Source organism: Salmo salar, chromosome 19 (genome assembly GCF_965601325.2).
Source record: "Salmo salar chromosome 19, fSalSal1, whole genome shotgun sequence".
Lineage (NCBI taxonomy): Eukaryota > Metazoa > Chordata > Actinopteri > Salmoniformes > Salmonidae > Salmo > Salmo salar.
Genome location: NC_138309.1, coordinates 53166671 through 53185951, shown reverse-complemented (window position 1 = coordinate 53185951; position 19281 = coordinate 53166671). Strand labels below are relative to the sequence as shown.

At 42.8% G+C, this 19281-nt stretch overlaps 1 protein-coding gene across 2 annotated transcripts; it reads left to right on the top strand.

Annotated features, from left to right (window-relative positions):
- Positions 1-5138: 5138 nt before the first annotated feature.
- Positions 5139-18874, top strand: LOC106578975 (cone cGMP-specific 3',5'-cyclic phosphodiesterase subunit alpha'). 2 transcript variants are annotated; one of them, XM_014158331.3, is made up of 22 exons: positions 5139-5968; positions 7064-7216; positions 7576-7665; positions 9689-9829; positions 9974-10048; positions 10161-10228; positions 10347-10413; positions 10738-10785; positions 10928-11077; positions 11330-11473; positions 11570-11635; positions 11841-11987; positions 12485-12592; positions 13359-13468; positions 13876-13963; positions 14102-14202; positions 14313-14420; positions 14604-14667; positions 14823-14897; positions 15019-15102; positions 15454-15598; positions 16876-18874. In XM_014158331.3, exons 1-22 carry the CDS (start codon positions 5507-5509, stop codon positions 16920-16922), a joined length of 2541 nt encoding a protein of 846 aa, XP_014013806.1. In that variant the 5' UTR covers positions 5139-5506; the 3' UTR covers positions 16923-18874. The 2 variants fall into 2 exon arrangements, with proteins under 2 accessions (XP_014013806.1, XP_014013805.1); XM_014158330.3 differs by having other exon boundaries at positions 5142-5968; positions 16873-18874.
- Positions 18875-19281: the final 407 nt, after the last annotated feature.

The window sequence follows — 19281 nt, the reverse complement described above, 5'->3', positions numbered from 1 at the left end:
CCCTGCAGTGCCTAGCTAGACTCCAATTCTCCAGGTGCTCTCTTTTGATGACTTCTGTAACAGTAATAGCCTTGGTTTCATGCATGTTAACATTAGAAGCCTCCTCCCTAAGTTTGTTTTATTCACTGCTTTAGCACGCTCTGCCAACCCGGATGTCGTAGCCGTGTCTAAATCCTGGCTTAGGAAGCCCACCAAAAACTCTGAAATCTCCATCCCTAACTACAACATTTTCAGACAAGATAGAACAGCCAAAAAGGGCGGTGTTGCAATCTACTGCAGAGATAGCCTGCAGAGTTCTGTCCTACTATCAAGGTCTGTACCCAAACAATTTGAACTTCTACTTTTAAAAATCCACCTCTCTAAAAACAAGTCTCTCACCGTTGCCGCCTGCTATAGACCACCCTCTGCCCCCAGCTGTGCTCTGGACACCATATGTGAACTGATTGCCCCCCATCTATCTTCAGAGCTTGTGCTGCTAGGTGACCTAAACTGTGACATGCTTAACACCCCAGTCATCCTACAATCTAAGCTTGATGCCCTCAATCTCACACAAATTATCAATGAACCTACCAGGTACCACCCCAAAGCCGTAAACACGGGCACCCTCATAGATATCATCCTAACCAACTTGTCCTCTAAATACACCTCTGCTGTTTTCAACAAAGATCTCAGCGATCACTGCCTCATTGCCTGCATCCGTAATGGGTCAGCGGTCAAACGACCTCCACTCATCACTGTCAAACGCTCCCTGAAACACTTCAGTGAGCAGGCCTTTCTAATCGACCTGGCCTGGGTATCCTGGAAGGATATTGACCTCATCCCGTCAGTAGAGGATGCCTGGTTATTTTTTTTAAATGCCGTCCTCACTATCTTAAATAAGCATGCCCCATTCAAGAAATGTAGAACCAGGAACAGATATAGCCCTTGGTTCTCTCCAGACCTGACTGCCCTTAACCAACACAAAAACATCCTGTGGCGTTCTGCATTAGCATCGAACAGCCCCCGTGATATGCAACTTTTCAGGGATGTTAGAAACCAATATACACAGGCAGTTTGTGTTGCAGAAATTTGCTTCCTGCAACACAAACTCAAAAAGGTTCTGGGACACTGTAAAGTCCATGGAGAATAAGAGCACCTCCTCCCAGCTGCCCACTGCACTGAGGTTAGGAAACTCTGTCACCACCGATAAATCCACTATAATTGAGAATTTCAATAAGCATTTTTCTACGGCTGGCCATGCTTTCCACCTGGCTACCCCTACCCCGGTCAACAGCACTGCACCCCCCACAGCAACTCGCCCAAGCCTCCCCATTTCTCCTTCTCCCAAATCCAGTCAGCTGACGTTCTGAAAGAGCTGCAAAATCTGGACCCCTACAAATCAGCCGGGCTAGACAATCTGGACCCTTTCTTTCTAAAATTATCTGACGAAATTGTTGCAACCCCTATTACTAGCCTGTACAACCTCTCATTCATGTCATCTGAGATTCCCAAAGATTGGAAAGCAGCTGCGCTCATCCCCTTCTTCATAGGGGGGGACACTCATGACCCAAACTGCTACAGACCTATATCTATCCCACCCTGCCTTTCAAAGGTCTTCGAAAGCCAAGTCAACAAACAGATTACCGACTATTTCGAATCCAACCGCACCTTCTCCGCTATGCAATCTGGTTTCAGAGCTGGTCATGGGTGCACCTCAGCTACGCTCAAGGTCCTAAATGATATCTTAACTGCCATCGATAAGAAACAATACTGTGCAGCCGTATTCATTGACTTGGCCAAGGCTTTCGACTCTGTCAATCACCACATCCTCATCGGCAGACTCAATAGCCTTGGTTTCTCAAATGATTGCCTCGCCTGGTTCACCAACTACTTCTCTGATAGAGTTCAGTGTGTCAAATTGGAGGGCCTGTTGTCCGGACCTCTGGCAGTCTCTATGGGGGTGCCACAGGGTTAAATTCTTGGGCCAACTCTCTTCTCTGTATACATCAATGATGTCGTTCTTGATGCTGGTGAGTCTCTGATCCACCTCTACGCAGACGACACCATTCTGTATACTTCTGGCCCTTCTTTGGACACTGTGTTAACAACCCTCCAGACGAGCTTCAATGCCATACAACTCTCCTTCCGTGGCCTCCAACTGCTCTTAAATACAAGTAAAACTAAATGCATGCTCTTCAACCGATCGCTGCCTGAACCTGCCCGCCCGTCCAGCATCACTACTCTGGACGGTTCTGACTTAGAATATGTAGACTACTACAAATACCTAGGTGTCTGGTTAGACTGTAAACTCTCCTTCCAGACTCACATCAAACACCTCCAATCCAAACCTAAATCTAGAATTGGCTTCCTATTTCGCAACAAAGCATCCTTCACTCATGCTGCCAAACATACCCTTGTAAAACTGACCATCCTACCGATCCTCGACTTCGGCAATGTAATTTACAAAATATCAAATCAAAATCAAATCAAATGTATTTATATAGCCCTTCTTACATCAGATGATATCACAGTGCTGTACAGAAACCCAGCCTAAAACCCCAAACAGCAAGCAATGCAGGTGTAGAAGCACGGTGGCTAGGAAAAACTCCCTAGAAAGGCCAAAACCTAGGAAGAAACCTAGAGAGGAACCATGCTATGAGGGGTGGCCAGTCCTCTTCTGGCTGTGCCGGGTGGAGATTATAACAGCACATGGCCTAGATGTTCAAATGTTCATAAATGACCAGCATTGTCAAATAATAATAATCATGGTAGTTGTCGAGGGTGCAACAAGTCAGTAACACAAGAGTAAGTGTCAGTTGGCTTTTTCATAGAATATCTTTGAGAGTATCTCTACCGCTCCTGCTGTCTCTAGAGAGTTGAAAACAGCAGGTCTGGGACAGGTAGCACGTCCGGTGAATAGGTCAGGGTTCCAGCAGGTCTGGGACAACAGGTCTGGGACAGGTAGCACGTCCGGTGAACAGGTCAGGGTTCCATAGCTGCAGGCAGAACAGTTGGAACTGGAGCAGCAGCACGGCCAGGTGAACTGGGGACAGCAAGAAGTCATCAAGCCAGGTAGTCCTGAGGCATGGTCCTAGGGCTCAGGTCCTCCGAGAGAAAGAAAGAAAGAGAAAGAGAGAGTTAGAGAGAGCATATTTAAATTCACACAGGACACCGGAAAAGACAAGAGAAATACTCCAGATGTGACAGACTGACCCTAGCCCCCCGACACAAACTACTGCAGCATAAATACTGGAGGCTGAGACAGGAGGGGTCAGGAGACACTGTGGCCCCATCCGATGAAACCCCCGGACAGGGCCAAACAGCTAGGATATAACCCCACCCACTTTGCCAAAGCACAGCCTCCACACCACTGGAGGGATATCTCCAACCACCAACATACCATCCCGGGACAAGGCCGAGTGTAGCCTCCAATACCCTACTCAATAAATTGGATGCAGTCTATCACAGTGCCATCCATTTTGTCACCAAAGCCCCATATACTACCCACCACTGCGACCTGTACGCTCTCGTTGGCTGGCCCTCGCTTCATACTCGTTGTCAAACCCACTGGGTCCAGGTCATCCACAAGACCCTGCTAGGTAAAGTCCCCCCTTATCTCAGCTCGCTGGTCACCATAGCAGCACCCACCTGTAGCACGCGCTCCAGCAGGTATATCTCTCTGGTCACCCCCAAAGCCAATTCCTCCTTCGGCCACCTCTCCTTCCAGTTCTCTGCTGCCAATGACTGGAACGAACTACAAAAATCTCTGAAACTGGAAACACTTATCTCCCTCACTAGCTTTAAGCACCAGCTGTCAGAGCAGCTCACAGATTACTGCACCTGTACATAGCCCATCTATAATTTAGCCCAAACAACTACCTCTTCCCTACTGTCTTTTTTTATTTTGCTCCTTTGCACCCCATTATTTATATTTCTACTTTGCACTTTCTTCCACTGCAAATCTACCGTTCCAGTGTTTTACTTGCTATATTGTATTTACTTCGCCACCATGGCCTTTTTTGCCTTTACCTCCCTTATCTCACCTCATTTGCTCACATTGTATATAGACTTATTTTTCTACTGTATTATTGACTGTATGTTTGTTTTACTCCATGTGTAACTCTGTGTTGTTGTATGTGTCGAACTGCTTTGCGTTATCTTGGCCAGGTCGCAATTGTAAATGAGAACTTGTTCTCAACTTGCCTACCTGGTGAAATAAAGGTGAAATTAAAAATGTTTTTAAAAAATGAGATTAACTCCTAGGTAGGGTGTCCATGTGACTAATCCATTCCACTGTACAAGGCCAGGCCCTGTCTCTCTCTTTCTCTGTCAGGGAGGACATCCCACTAATCACTTTTACTTAATAAGGGATTTAGACTGCCGAGTCCCATTGATACAGATCTTTTATTGCCTCGCTCTCTGACTAGAATTCAGTGGCTTGCTGTGTTGGCTGGGAGAGAGAATGACCCATTGTTCCCCGTAAACACATTATGGGCCAGTCTTAATCCCACATGTGAAAATAGACAGAGAAACTCTCCCTGTCCTGCCTTGCCAGACTGTGTGATAGGGTTACAATAGGACCATCTTTCTCAGAACTCTGATTCTCCTCACTTGGCAAGGCTTCCAGACTGCCCTATGACAGTGAGATTGAGGTCATTAAGATCAAGTACTTCTCCCAACACTGTGGACATAATGCAGTAGGTTTAACAATGTTTTAGTGGGGTGGTATGCACACATCCATAAAAAGACTTGTCCCAGGTTTCTTTTGTTCCACTGTATGTTTACTACACTGGATCTGTACCAAGGAAAAATGGACTGGTCAAAAACATTACAGAGGGAACTCATTTAATTTAGCTCCTTTTTGAATTGCTTCACTGATGCATTTAACCTACCTACTTGGCATTTGTCTTCACTTTGACTGTACATATAGGTAGGGCAATTCTTATGAAAACAAATCCCTGTGAGAGAGAGTTCTGTGGTGGGGAGGCTGGGACCAGCTATTACTTACATGACCCCCCCACAAACCTTTCTCAAATGTTTGCTTGGAACTATAGTGGAGAACTGAAGAGTTGTTCCTTTAGGTCAACTGTCCAACTACTTTCTACTCAAGAGGGCATATTGGGTGGATAGTATATTTGATGAGTCAACAATTCTGTCCCAGAATGAACATTCTCTACCACAGCTGCAGTAGGGAGATAGCGCGCCAAAACAACCTGCCTTGCTTGACTCAGATTGGATTGTCCAATATAAAATGAACTGTGTTGGGATTTGCAGGTTAAGAAAGCTTAGGGCTTTAATGTCATGATGTCACATTAATTAGCGGCCCCTCTTATCCTTTCAGTCTCTAAGCCACTACATTCTGTCAGCTTGTAGCAGAGTAAAGGACGTTTTGGTGATTTGTCCAGCACCACAGCAGAGGATGCACGTCGGTGCAAACGGAGGCCACTAACTACCCACCGTTTACACTTTGCGACTTTTCCGGGTGATGCGTCTGTGAGAGAAGGGAGGCAAACGAGATCAATTCAAAATGGGAGACAAGGATAGTGTGGAGAAGTACCTGGAGAACAATCCCCAGTTCGCCAAAGAGTACTTTGACAAAAAGTTGAGCACGGAAGTGATCGCGAAAACGTTCGCAGAAAATCTCAAAGATCAATCGTCCTTCAAAGATGTCTCCCAAATTCAGGAGGCCAACATCATCTATGACCTGGTCAAAGAAATGCAATCGCAAATCGTTATGGAAAAGGTATTGCACAAGGTCCTGCAGAGAGTTTGCTTGATTTTGAACGCCGACCGGTGCAGTTACTTTGGTCTTCGAGCTAGAAATGGAATACCCGAGCTTACAACGACGCTCTTCAATGTCACCCCTACCTCCAAATACGAAGAAAACCTAGTCAACCCCGCTAATGAGATTGTGTTTCCAATCGATATGGGTGTAGTTGGATACACAGCGCACTCCAAAAAGATGCAAAACATTCCGGATGTTACAAAGGTAAGTGCCATTGTCAGCAGGTGCCCAAGCGCCAAAGCGCATATAAAATGGGTACACGCGCCAAAGCGGGCGTAAAATGTTACCAAAAGCAATCCCAATATATTCACACTTGTTCTGTATGCACACTGTTCTTGGCAGATAAATGGAGACGCTGGATAAAAAAATTAAAGTCATTCGTTTCACACATAAGTTTGACATTTGAACTGATGCAGATTTGAGAAGATAATTAAAGAAGCACAAAGTGTTCATATTTGTCTGTTCTCTGTGTCGTCTATTTTTGTTAAATTCACTTTCATGGAATTTTTTGAAGGTGTTGCCTATAGTCGTCTGGCATTGATTATCTGAGTCCAGAAGTCTGACCAATGCAAACTTTGATTAGTTCCTTTCACCAAGTATGCGGTGAAATGACATGTATCATTGAATAAGGGATGCATTTTAAATGTTAATGTGGCCCATGTGTCATGGTTGTTATCCCTCTATATAGTGCAGAAAATCCCTTTCACCTCCAGAAGCCATGAAACTGTCGTTATTCTGGTTAATTTGTCATGAATTAATTGCATAGGCCTGCATTAATTTCTCTACATAGTATTTTATTCTTTAGTTCATTTCATATTTTATCATATTCAAAACAGAAATGTCCAGTTTTATGATTGTAAAACTGTTTATGTTAAACTGGGGATGACTGAAGATAAATGTTGTAATTGGTCAACATATATTTCTGCATGAACACCCTACTGAATGTTTAAATTAACTACAGAATTCAAGTAGGGGTTCAATCTGGGCTTTGTTAGCCAGAAGAGGTCCATCATTTGTCTACTTTGATTAGCCCATGATTTTTCCAGTGATTTGAAAAGCATTCTTATTACTCTCGAGATAATGGTAATAGAATTGTGGCATTTCAATGACATCCATAATGTGCAGGTTACAAAAACCATAGCAAGCAGAGGGACGTTTTTTGTCTAGTGACTGTGTGCTCAGTAGACCTTTACACACGGCATTCTCTTAACTCAGGGCTAAGGAGGCTGTTAGCCTTGGGCTTATTGCAGTGTGAACGCGACTAATGTCTTGATCCAATATACTTTATTTCACTTCCAGAATAACCGCTTCAGTGACTTTGTGGACAAGCAGACAGGATACAAAACCAAAAACATGCTCTCATTCCCCATGATGGCTGATAAGGAATGCCTTGGTGTTGCCATGGCACTAAACAAAATTGGGGCTGAAGAATTCTCAAAAGCCGATGAGGAAGTAAGTCCTGAGCTCTCAAAAGCATACCACTCTTAGAAAGGTTTCTCAGTATTAGTCTTTATGAAAATACCTTTCAAAAACCATACGATTAATACATAATAGCACAATTCACATGATACATGACATATACATACACTGTATAGCCTACATTGCCCTAATAATCAATATTACTTTTAAAGCCATGCTAATACTGCAATGAAACTACCAGGGGCTCTCTAGATCAAGAGAGGTGGCAATACTGCATATTCATTGTTAGCACAATGTGAGGGGTGTATGGCATCAGTAGTCTGGAGGACATCGCATCAGATGAATGCCTGTTTGCTGAACTGAGAATTGATTTAATCTAATTTGGTTCTCAGCTCTGGAACAAGTACTTGGTCTTTGCCCAAGTCATTGCCACGCAGCATCACACTGCATACATGTTCAACGTGGAATCCAGGAAAGGTCAGGTAAGAATCCAGTGAATCCCACCATTCAACATGAGCTGTTATCAACTGTGTCAATCATGCTGGCCCTTGACTACAAAGACAAAGTTCACCAAGGCAATTTGCTATTAGTGTTTGAAGAATACGAAGAGTAGTGTAATGTATCAGTCATACAGTGCATTCGGAAAGTATTCAGAAACCTTCCCCTTTTCTACATTTTGTTACATTACAGCCTTATTCTAAAATTGATATATTTTTTTAAATCCTTATCAATCTACACACATTACCCCATTATGATGAAAACAGGTTTTTAGAAATGTTTGCAAATGTATTAAAAATAAAAAACAGAAATACCTTATTCACAAAAGTATTCAGACCCTTTGCTATGAGACTCGAAATTGAGCTCAAGTGCATCCTGTTTCCATTGATCATCCTTGTGATGTTTCTACAACTTGATTGGAGTCCACTTGTGGGTAATTCAATTGATTGGACATGATTTCGAAAGGCACACACCTGTCTATATAAGGTACCACAGTTGACAGTGCATGTCAGAGCAAAAACCAAGCCATGAGGTTTGAGACAGGATTGTGTCGAGGCACAGATCTGGAAAAGGGTACCAAAAAACATTTTTACAGCGTTGAAGGTCCACAAAAACACAGTAGCCTCCATCATTCTTAAATGAAAGAAGTTTGGATCCACCAAGACTCTTCCTATAGCTGGCCGCCCGGCCAAACTGAGCAATCAGGAGAGAAGGGCCTTGGTCAGGGAGGTGACCAAGAACCCGATGGGTTTTTCCAGAAGGACAACCATCTCTGCAGCACTCCACCAATCAGGCCTTTATGGTAGAGTGGCCAGACGGAAGCCACACCTCAGCAAAAGGCACATACAGCCCACTTGGAGTTTGCCAAAAGGGCACCTAAAGGACTCTCAGAAAATGAGAAACAAGATTATCTGGTCTGATGAAACCAAGATTGAGCTCTTTGTCCTGAATGCATTTGACATTTACATTTGAGTCATTTAGCAGACGCTCTTATCCAGAGCGACTTACAGTAGTGAATGCATACATTTCATACATGTTTTGTTTTTTTTCTTCTGTGCTGGCCCCCGTGGGAATCAAACCCACAACCCTGGTGTTGCAAACACCATGCTCTACCAACTGAGCTACAGGGAAGGCCATGCATCACGTCTGGAGGAAACCTTGCACCATCCCTACGGTGAAGCATGGTGGCGGCAGCATCATGCTGTGGGTATGGTTTTCAGCGGCAGGGAGTGGGAGACTAGTCAGGATCAAGGGAAAGACGAACAGAGAAAAGTACAGAGAGATCCTTGATGAAAACCTGTTCCGGAGTGCTCAGGACCTCAGACTGGGGCGAGGTTCACTTTCCAACAGGACGTCGATCCTAAGCAAACAACCAAGACAACGCAGGAGTGGCTTCAGGACAAGTCTCTGAATGTCCTTGAGTGGTCCAGCCAGAGCCCGGACTTGAACCCGATCAAACATCTCTGAAGATACCTGAAAATAGCTGTGCAGCAACCTGACAGAGCTTGAGAGGATCTGCAGAGAAGAATGGAAGAAACTCCCCAAATACAGATATGCCAAGCTTGTAGCGTCCTACCCAAGGAACTCGAGGCAGTAATCGCTGCCAAAGGTGCTTCAACAAAGTAATGAGTAAAGGGTCTGAATACTTATGTAAATGTGATATTTCATTTTTTATTTTATTTTTTATAAATTTGCAAAAACATTTCTAAAAAAACAGTTTTTTCTTTGTCATTATGGGGTATTGTGTGTAGATTGATGAGGAAAAAAACAAAACTATTTAATCCATTTTAGAATAAGGCTATAACGTAACAAAATGTGGAAAAAGTCTTACTTTACAATACTTTACAAATGCACCGTGTATCAATGATCATCATACTATATCATCATATCAGTTAAAGTTTCCTGTAAAGCCGTGTTTTACCATGCAATTCATGACTCAACCATTAGAACCGTTTCCCCATTGAAAAAACAACAACAACATATATTATTCTCCCCTTGTTTCACTAGGTCCTTCTGTGGTCTGCCAGCAAAGTATTTGAAGAGTTGACAGACATTGAGAGACAGTTCCACAAAGCTCTGTACACTGTGAGAATCTACCTCAATTGTGAAAGATACTCCGTGGGCCTCTTGGACATGACCAAAGAGAAGGTTTGTTACTAGTGTATAATATGCTAAGGCAAATTGTTGTTTTGTCACTGTCTTGATATGGACGCCATTTTGGATCTGCCCCCTCTGTGGTTTCTAAATGGGAACACTGAAGTCCTGATTAATGTCTTCCCTCTCTTCTTGCAGGAGTTCTACGATGAGTGGCCAGTGAAGCTGGGAGACGTACCGCCATACAGCGGACCAAAGACCCCCGACGGAAGGGTAAGCATCCATTTTCCTTTGATATGATTCTCGCAAAGCACTCTGCTCTTTTCTCTACTGCCTAGTCTATTACACAATCACAGCCAGTGAATGTTGTTCTGTGCATCTGCAGGAAGTCATCTTCTACAAGATCATCGACTATCTCTTAGAAGGACCCAAAGAGGAAATCAAAGTCATACCGTAAGTACCAGTAGCTTCTTGTCATAAGTCACTCATTATTATGCTTTCTGAAGAAACAAAAAAGTCTGAAAGTACCAAAACACATCACTCACTGTCTTACTCCCTCTGTTTCATGTAGGGGTCCTCCTATTGACCACTGGGCCCTGGTGAGTGGGCTTCCCACCTACGTGTCAGAGAACGGCTTTGTAAGTTGATGTGAAAGAGTGCATGTAGTCCATACATTATCCACAGACCATATACTCTCCACAAGCATGTAGGGCCTACTGTACATTGGAGACTTTTGAGAGTGATTTGACTGTTATTTATTTATTTATTGATCCATGTATGTTTATTTAATTTTATCCCTCAGGTCCTCGGATTGTTTATGATTGGGATGGGGTGGGGGTGTAACTTAATTTTGTATGTATGTGTTCATGTTTGCTGGCAATATTATTACTAAATAAAAAAACATTTGATTGCGAAAAAGGAGTGATTTGACTGAAATATGTCTTCTTCTTCTTCCGCTGTAGATTTGTAACATGATGAACGTTGCCGCTGATGAGTACTTCACGTTCCAGGTAAGGACTATGGTATTGAGTATAGGATGACCTTGGTGTTACAATATATCAAGTCATCAGTAACATGTGCTCTTTGAAGACGACCACCAGCCCTCATTCTCAAAGCGTTTACGAATCGACTTCATGCCGTTTTGTCTTTCAGAAAGAGGCTGTGGATGAGTCAGGTTTCGTCATCAAGAACGTCTTGTCCCTTCCCATCGTCAACAAAAAGGAAGAAATCGTGGGTATTGCCACTTTCTTCAACAGGAAAGATGGTAAACCATTCGATGAGCACGACGAACAGATCACAGAGGTAAGTGCACAGACATCCACTCTCTCGCTCTCTCTCTCTCACTCTCCCTCTCTCACTTTCTCTCTCTTTCTCTCTCTTTTTCTCTCTCTCTCTTTTGCGTGCTCTCTCTCTCTCTCTCTCTCTCTCTCCTCTCTCTCTCTCTCGCTCTCTCTCTCCTTTTCTCTCTATCAGTCATATCAACCACTTCTCTCATCATTCCTGTCATGGGTTGTGGACGTATGAGGTGGTAAAGACCTGTCTGCATTGTTCCAGGCCCTCACCCAGTTCCTGGGATGGTCGGTGTTGAACTGCGACACGTACGACAGACTGAACAGAATGGAGTGGAGAAAGGACATCGCCCAGGAGATGCTCATGTGCCAGACTAGATGCACCAACACAGAAATGCAGAGTATCCTGGTGAGACCTGAGATATGTTAGATCTTAAACCTTATAGACAGTGGAGATTCACAGAGGAAACTAGCCTCACGGGACATACATTTTCTCTTTCCACAGAACACAAAGGAAAAGTTTGATGCGGAACCAGAGGACTGTGACCAGAAAGAGATGTACAAACTCTTGGTAGGATCATGTTTCAGGCTGTCAGTGAAAGTGGGTAGAGACACAATGATAATGTGGCAGAGTGGTGTGAGTGATCAACTTGGACAAGGGCATGATACCAAACACAGAACATGAAATTATGAACAGGTTAATAATACTTTCAACTGCCTGTGAAAGTGGACTCAGCAGTTAATAAATATTTGGTTATTCATTTCCCCTTGTGTAGAGATCAAATTGTCCTGTGGCCATAGACGTCGACCTGCTACTGTTCTCCTTCAGTGACTTTCCTGTGACTGAGCACGGCCTCATCATGTGTGGAATTCGCTGCTTCTTTGAGCTGAACGTGGTGGAGAAGTTCAAAGTGCCAGCAGAGGTCAGTCCTGAAGCCCCTGGCTAGTAAAACAATCATGTTTATTTGAATGTAGTTATTTAGTTGTAACCTCAGCATTACACAGTAAATGTACCCAGAATGCATTGCAATGTATAAACTGTACATCACTCAATACATTCATTTTGTCAAACTACTAGGCCATGTCTTACTGGTTTGCTCATACAAATCAGATGTTATTTGTCACATGCACCGAATACAACAGGTGTAGACTTTACCGTGGTATGCTTACTTACGAGCCCTTTCCCAACAATGCAGAGTTAAAAAGTAAGGAATTTAGCAAATAAAATTAGAAAATAGCAACAATAAAATAACAATAACGAGGCTACATACAAGTGGTACCGGTACTGAGTCAATGTGCGGGGGTACGAGGTAGTTGAGGTAACATGTACATGTACTGTAGCTTGTGGTAAAAGTGACAAACAGATCATTGTTAAAATATCCCTCATGTCATAGTGTTTCCTTTTCCCATGTACAACCAGACCCTCACGCGATGGATGTACACTGTCCGGAAAGGTTACCGTGACATCACCTACCACAACTGGAGACACGGCTTCAACGTGGGCCAGACCATGTTCTGTCTTCTACAGGTGAGTCCCTTTACTCCTACAGCACCAGTACTATCACCTGATACCCACATCGATTTACAGAATGACAGTGGATAACCTCATCAAAAGAAGAGTAGTTAAAGTTCATGTTTGTTTAGAGACATTGATGCTGCCAACCAATGGCTGCCCACTAATGTAGGTCAGGGAGGTGGGCCAACTGTTTGATAATGGATCGATCACCCCGCCCCTCCCATTTTGTTTGATAATGGATCGATCACCCCACCCCTCCCATTTTGTTTGATAATGGATCGATCACCCCAGCCCCCTCCCATTTTGTTTGATAATGGATCGATCACCCCGCCCCTCCCATTTTGTTTGATAATGGATCGATCACCCCACCCCTCCCATTTTGTTTGATAATGGATCGATCACCCCACCCCTCCCATTTTGTTTGATAATGGATCGATCACCCCACCCCTCACATTTTGTTTGATAATGGATTGATCACCCCACCCCTCCCATTTTGTTTGATAATGGATCGATCACCCCACCCCTCCCATTTTGTTTGATAATGGATCGATCACCCCACCCCTCACATTTTGTTTGATAATGGATCGATCACCCCGCCCCTCCCATTTTGTTTGATAATGGATCGATCACCCCACCCCTCCCATTTTGTTTGATAATGGATCAATCACCCCACCCCTCCCATTTTGTGTGATAATGGATCATTTTTTTGTGTGATGTTGTTTGTGAAGTAGAAAAACAATAAGAGAAAATATAATGGATCAGCCCCTTTGCTTCACAGACTGGCAGGCTGAGGAAATATTACTCTGACCTGGATGCCTTTGCCATGGTGGCCGCTGCATTCTGCCACGATATTGACCACAGGGGGACCAACAACTTATACCAGACAAAGTAAGAACCCCCTCCGTTTACCTATGAGCATTCAAAGCGCAGATTGACGTTTATTGTCATGAGTCTTGTCTTGGTGGCAGAACTGAGCGATTTCCCCTTAGATAGACCAGCTGCAAAGTCAAAACTGGTTATATTGTAAAAGGGTTAGGCATTAGGGTTAGCAGTGTGGGTAAGGTTAGGGTTAAGGTTAGGGTTCGGTTTAAAAATCAGATTTTATGACTTTGTGGCTGTGCCTGATAGCGACCACTCTACAGAGCTGCTGTCAGAACAAAATGCATGACGGGGGAAAAAACGCCAACCTCCACTCGAAGCACTCTTAAAATCATCACAGTGTAGTTGTCTGTTATTGGTTTGGAATGTGCCGTTTGGGGTCTAACGATTGGGTGTTACCCCTCTGTGACCTGCAGGAGTGGATCGCCTTTAGCCAAACTGCACGGATCCTCCATCATGGAGAGGCACCATTTGGAGTATAGCAAGACGCTCATGGCTGAGGAGGTTAGAGACCCCTGACTCCGGTTACTGTGTCCCAAACGGCACCCTATTCCCTATAGAGTGCACTACTTTTGGCCAGTGTTTGTACACAAGGCAATTGCGGGAGTTGAACTCTTACATTTTTCTCTACTCCTCCTTCAGAGCCTGAACATCTTTGTGAATCTCCAGAAGCGTCAGTTTGAGACTGTTCAGCACTTGTTTGACGTCTGCATCATTGCCACTGACCTGGCCTTGTACTTCAAGTGGGTTTTTACAATTGTTATTATCTCCGATATAGCTGCTTCTTAATATACTGAATCAATATCACTTTTCATGTGCAAACTGCTAATTTGACTGTTGGTCTGGCCCCCAGAAAAAGAACTATGTTCCAGAACATTGTGAATGCCACTGAGCCAATGGAAACTGAGAAGGAGAAAATCGATCATATATCCAACAACCCAATCAGGAAGGAAATTATCATGTGAGTAGGAATGTTCTTCTGTCCGCCATCTCGGGGGTTTCCTACGCGATTGCAAACTTGAGGCAGTTGGCCACTTTTCTTAAAGTGCACATTGTCACAGTTTATGGTTGCTTGTATAACATTAATTAAGATTCTTGTATAATTCTGGAATAATTCCTCTTACTGCCCCTTATTGTGTGTCAGGGCCATGATGATGACAGGTTGTGACTTGTCTGCCATCACCAAACCATGGGAGGTCCAGAGCAAGGTGGGTACTATATCTGCCCACCATGTCATGAAACAAAACAACACAGGAAAACAAAATCCCCTTTTCCATTTCCTCCAAACAATATAGACCACAGGAAGCTCCGAGGTGCAGATTAGTACTGATACATTCTTTGCTGCCAATTCTCTACCTCATAGGTGGCTCTTATGGTCGCAGCTGAGTTCTGGGAGCAAGGTGACTTGGAAAGGACCGTTCTCGATCAGCAACCCATTGTGAGTTTGTTAGGAAAGAAAACCGCAGTTTCTTAACAATAGATGTTTATAGAGTAATCACTAACTTATGTTAGTTCTCTGTTTGTTTTGATCTTACCCCATCTCGTTCATTGGTCCTCAGCCCATGATGGACAGAAACTGTGCAGCGGAGTTACCCAAGATGCAGTGCGGTTTCATTCAGTTTGTGTGTGCGTTCGTATACAAGGTAACTGCCTGGCTGGTTGAAATTCAACCAAGTCCTATTTTTTTGTGTCTTAATTCATTGGGATCGATTAGAAAGAAATCAGCTTGTGGTATTTGTCATTTTATTTTTGGAAACGGAATCATCCTTATAAAAATAAATGAGATCAGTTTCTCTGTGAACTATCAATGTCAACTTCAGTGAGGGGGTCATCCAGTTTAGACCACCTGAGTGCCTAGTAGGCTTATCTATCTCTAGGTGTGCACCAGATAAACTCCCCAGCAGGAATGTTTGCACCGTAAAGGAATATGTCAGGCTGAGTGACAGTCCCGGGTATGTGAATGCTTGCAATAAATGGGGTCTACTTGTGTACAGGAATTCTCAAGGTTTCACGTAGAGATCACCCCCATGTTTGATGGGCTGAACATCAACCTAAAAAACTGGAAAGAGCTGGCCGACATCCACGCCGCCAAGATGGCGGCCATTGAGGAAGAGAAAAAGAAGCTTGAGGCACCGCCAGGTGACATTTGAAATACATTCAAGTCTCAAAGAAATCAGGGTTGGGGTCAATTTGGAATTTATTTCAATTCAAGTCATGAATTGAAGTTCTATTTTTAATTGAATTTAAGAAGTTTTAAAGATCTAATGTTTACATAATATTGGTCACCATATGTCAAAATAAATATTTATTATAAGAAAGTACTTTAATAATCCCCCAAACGGTGATTAATAAAGTAATATACCCAGAGTGTACAAGACATTAAGAACACCTTCTCTTTCCAGGTGAATCCAGGTGAAAGATATTATCCTTTATTGATGTCACTTTTTAAATCCACTTCAATGAGTGTAGATGAAGGGGTGGAGACAGGTTAAAGAAGGATTTTTAAGCCTTGAGACAATTGAGACATGATTGTGTATGTGTGCAACTCACTATTAGGAAGGTGTCCTGAATGTTTGTTTTGTATTACTCAGTGTAATGACGGGTAGAAGAAATTAACCATTTTAATTTCATTGAATGAAATATACTTCCTTTAAAGGGTAAATCTACAGTTGCTACATCCATTTTATGTCTTCTAAATTAGATGTACCCATTGATTCTTGAAGAATATAACTTATAAATGCCTCATGAGCTTAGCTCAACTGTTGTATCCAATCAGAACCCCAAAATATAAGCTTGTTTTACTCCAATGTTTGTAAACAAAGTACATGTAAACACTATATAGCCTCAAACCATAGTTAAAAGTATAATTTTGATATTGTGGATGGTAACATTTCTCCAGCCCCTCAGCTTTTTACCGAAACAGGGGTGGGGAATATGCTTTGTTATTGTTTCAACTGCTGATTTCCTCTTTAATTCAAATTCAATTCAAATTCTGCTTCCTGTGGGGTGTGGCCAATTCTAATTCAAGAATTAAATTAGAATTAAAGAACCATTCGCAACATAATTCAGAATTGGCCCCAACCCAGCAAGAAATGCTATTGTACAATCTCCAGAGAAATATCCATACCAGTAAGTACCATTATTTTAGACACAGTGTCTGAGGCTTGTCAATGCATACACTAGCCAAGGCTCCAGTGGTCATTCAGGCCACAAAGTTACCTAACCTTGGTGTTAAGGTTACCTAAGTTAAGTTATAGACAAACTAAGACAGTCTTCTTACTGTTTATCTTGCTGCTTCCTGTCTTGCTATCAAATCAATCAAAACTTTTGATTTGATTTGTCTTGCTATGCTTGTCATTGCTGTTGCTACTTGCTGCCTCACTGTCCTGCTGTCCGGTTTTCTGTTTAAACAGCAGATGAGGTCCCAGAGGGGGGAAAGTCCAAGACCTGCACCATTGCCTAACCCCCTGGAGTGTGCCTCTGCCCTTGCCGTGTGGCGGACGATCCCTGGGCGCAGCAGGCAGTCAGTGTGAAGTTGTGTCCCTGTTTGGGCTGACTCGATCGCTTCCCCTCATTCTCAGGACTTGATAAGCCAATCCTGATGGATCAACACACTCAACACAGATGTACCAGCAGTTGGAGCATTACCATATCTGGACAGCACAGTTAAAGTAGAGCATATCTTTCACAGATAACTAACTATAGGTACTACTTAATCGATAACTAACCATAGGTACTACTTAATCGACAACTAACATCATCTATGTAATGAAACAAACATTACATCTTAACATCTGCCAAATGGCATATACTGTATTTAATACTATTTATTGAGACACATTCTGCTCGGGGAAATAATTAGCTGTACATTTTTATCCGCACTCTGATGGTCCATAAAGATATGAGGGTGAGAGTTCAGTGGACAAACTTTTCTAACTGAGCTGTTTTATGAGAACAGGAATAGTGTTAAATATCTGATATACTCATCTCAGGATTTTTTTATGAAGAAATATGAGTACAAATGATAACACAAACTCTGTAGAAGGAGAGAGACAGACACTGTTCCTTTAGAATGCTGTGCTGTACGAGCACAAGCTTCTTCCCATAACTCAAGCTTAAAAGGTAAACTTGCTACTGTGTTTTAGCAAGTGACAATTGACTTTACCGAAGGTTAATATAGTAGCAATGCTGAAAACGTGTACACTCTTCTGAGCCTTGTAAGGGTTTATTTTTGTTAATATGCAAAATATATATTTTTGGGATTGTTTGTCAGATTTTCTACTTGATGTATTTTAAGAGTCTTTAGATCCTATGAACTGATGATCTGGTTAGAAGTCATGTTTGAGCATCAGGTATCCATTGCAAACTGTGTACAATTTTAAACTGCGCAACATTTTCCCAATAACTTGAAAATGTAATATACATATTACTTGCTATTTATACATATGCGTATCATAAATTGAAATGCAGTAATCTTTCAAAAATGTAGATTATGCTATTATGTATGTGCATTCTCAAAAGAAATGTAGTTTATCACATAGGAAATGTATGTAAAATATGTACAAATTAAACCTACAATTTGCTTGTTAGAAGGAGGCAAGCCTCGGAAATGTTCTATCAGGTTCGTGTGTCTTCAAGTACCTGACCATAAGATGATTTGATGGGATTGAGTTTGCTTGCCAGACAGCTTTCGAGATCTGCACAGCTTTAAACTTTAAATACCCTACTTACTGTAGATAAAGCAGGCTACCGAAGTCTTATCATATCTAGTGTTTGTGAGGGCCATCATGTTTGTTTGATGGAGTACCAGCCTCCAATGTGATCTCAGGCGGGCCAAAGTCCTTCTTTTCTTTGTTTGACCATTTGGGGGCCGGTGTAAAATGTACTTACGCAACAGTGAGAAAGTTAATTGATGAACCCGATTGAATTGCAATGGGGTTCCCATAAAAATAACTCCTTACAAATCCTGCCGAGACATCTCCTTTCGACCTACTGTAACAGGTGACCGAGACGTCTGCGGAGGCAGTGGCCGTAAGCAGGAAACACAACGCAGGCAGAGTTTGATTCGTTGCTTATGCAACGTGCCCTCTCAATCAAGAGCACTAATCCAATAAGAGTGGCTTTGACAGCCAACCTGCATCTTAAATGGCTTCTCTGAATCTTTGTTCCTAAAGCTGCTAGGCAGGGCAGACCACTCGGATCAGGGCTTTACACTATGACAGCCATATGGGAAAGTGAGTTCCTCTATTCTGCGCATACATTTAAAGGACCCCAAAATGTATATCTACTAATTCAATGGAGTTATCATTGAGAGAGATTAGAATTTCCCGTTTGATGTCTGATGAAACGAATTCTACTGTATGTACGTGTCATAAGATGTAATGTGTTAACACAATAAAGGCATACATCAAAGTCTGTGGGATTCTTGTCACATTCTTTACACTTGAACAATTTTACCCACTACCCTTGAAACAGAGGAGGCTGGTGGGAGGAGCTATAGGAGGAAGGGCTCATTGTAATGGCTGGAATGGAATCAATGGAATGGTAGCAAACACATCAAGCACATGGAAACTGTTCCATTAACTCCATTCCAGCCATTACCCGTCTTCCTACAGCTCCCCACACCAGCCTCCTCTGCCTTGAACTGGACTAGCACATTGACATGCTGAATGAACTTGAAGAACCTTGGAGTAGACAGCCCTCCTCATGGCACCTGTATCGTGCTTGGGGATTACCCTATAAAGCTGGATTAGCCCTGGAAAAAGAAGATCAGCCGACTGGCGTGCTGCCGAGACCAATACACTTTGAGTGAGCACCTTGAG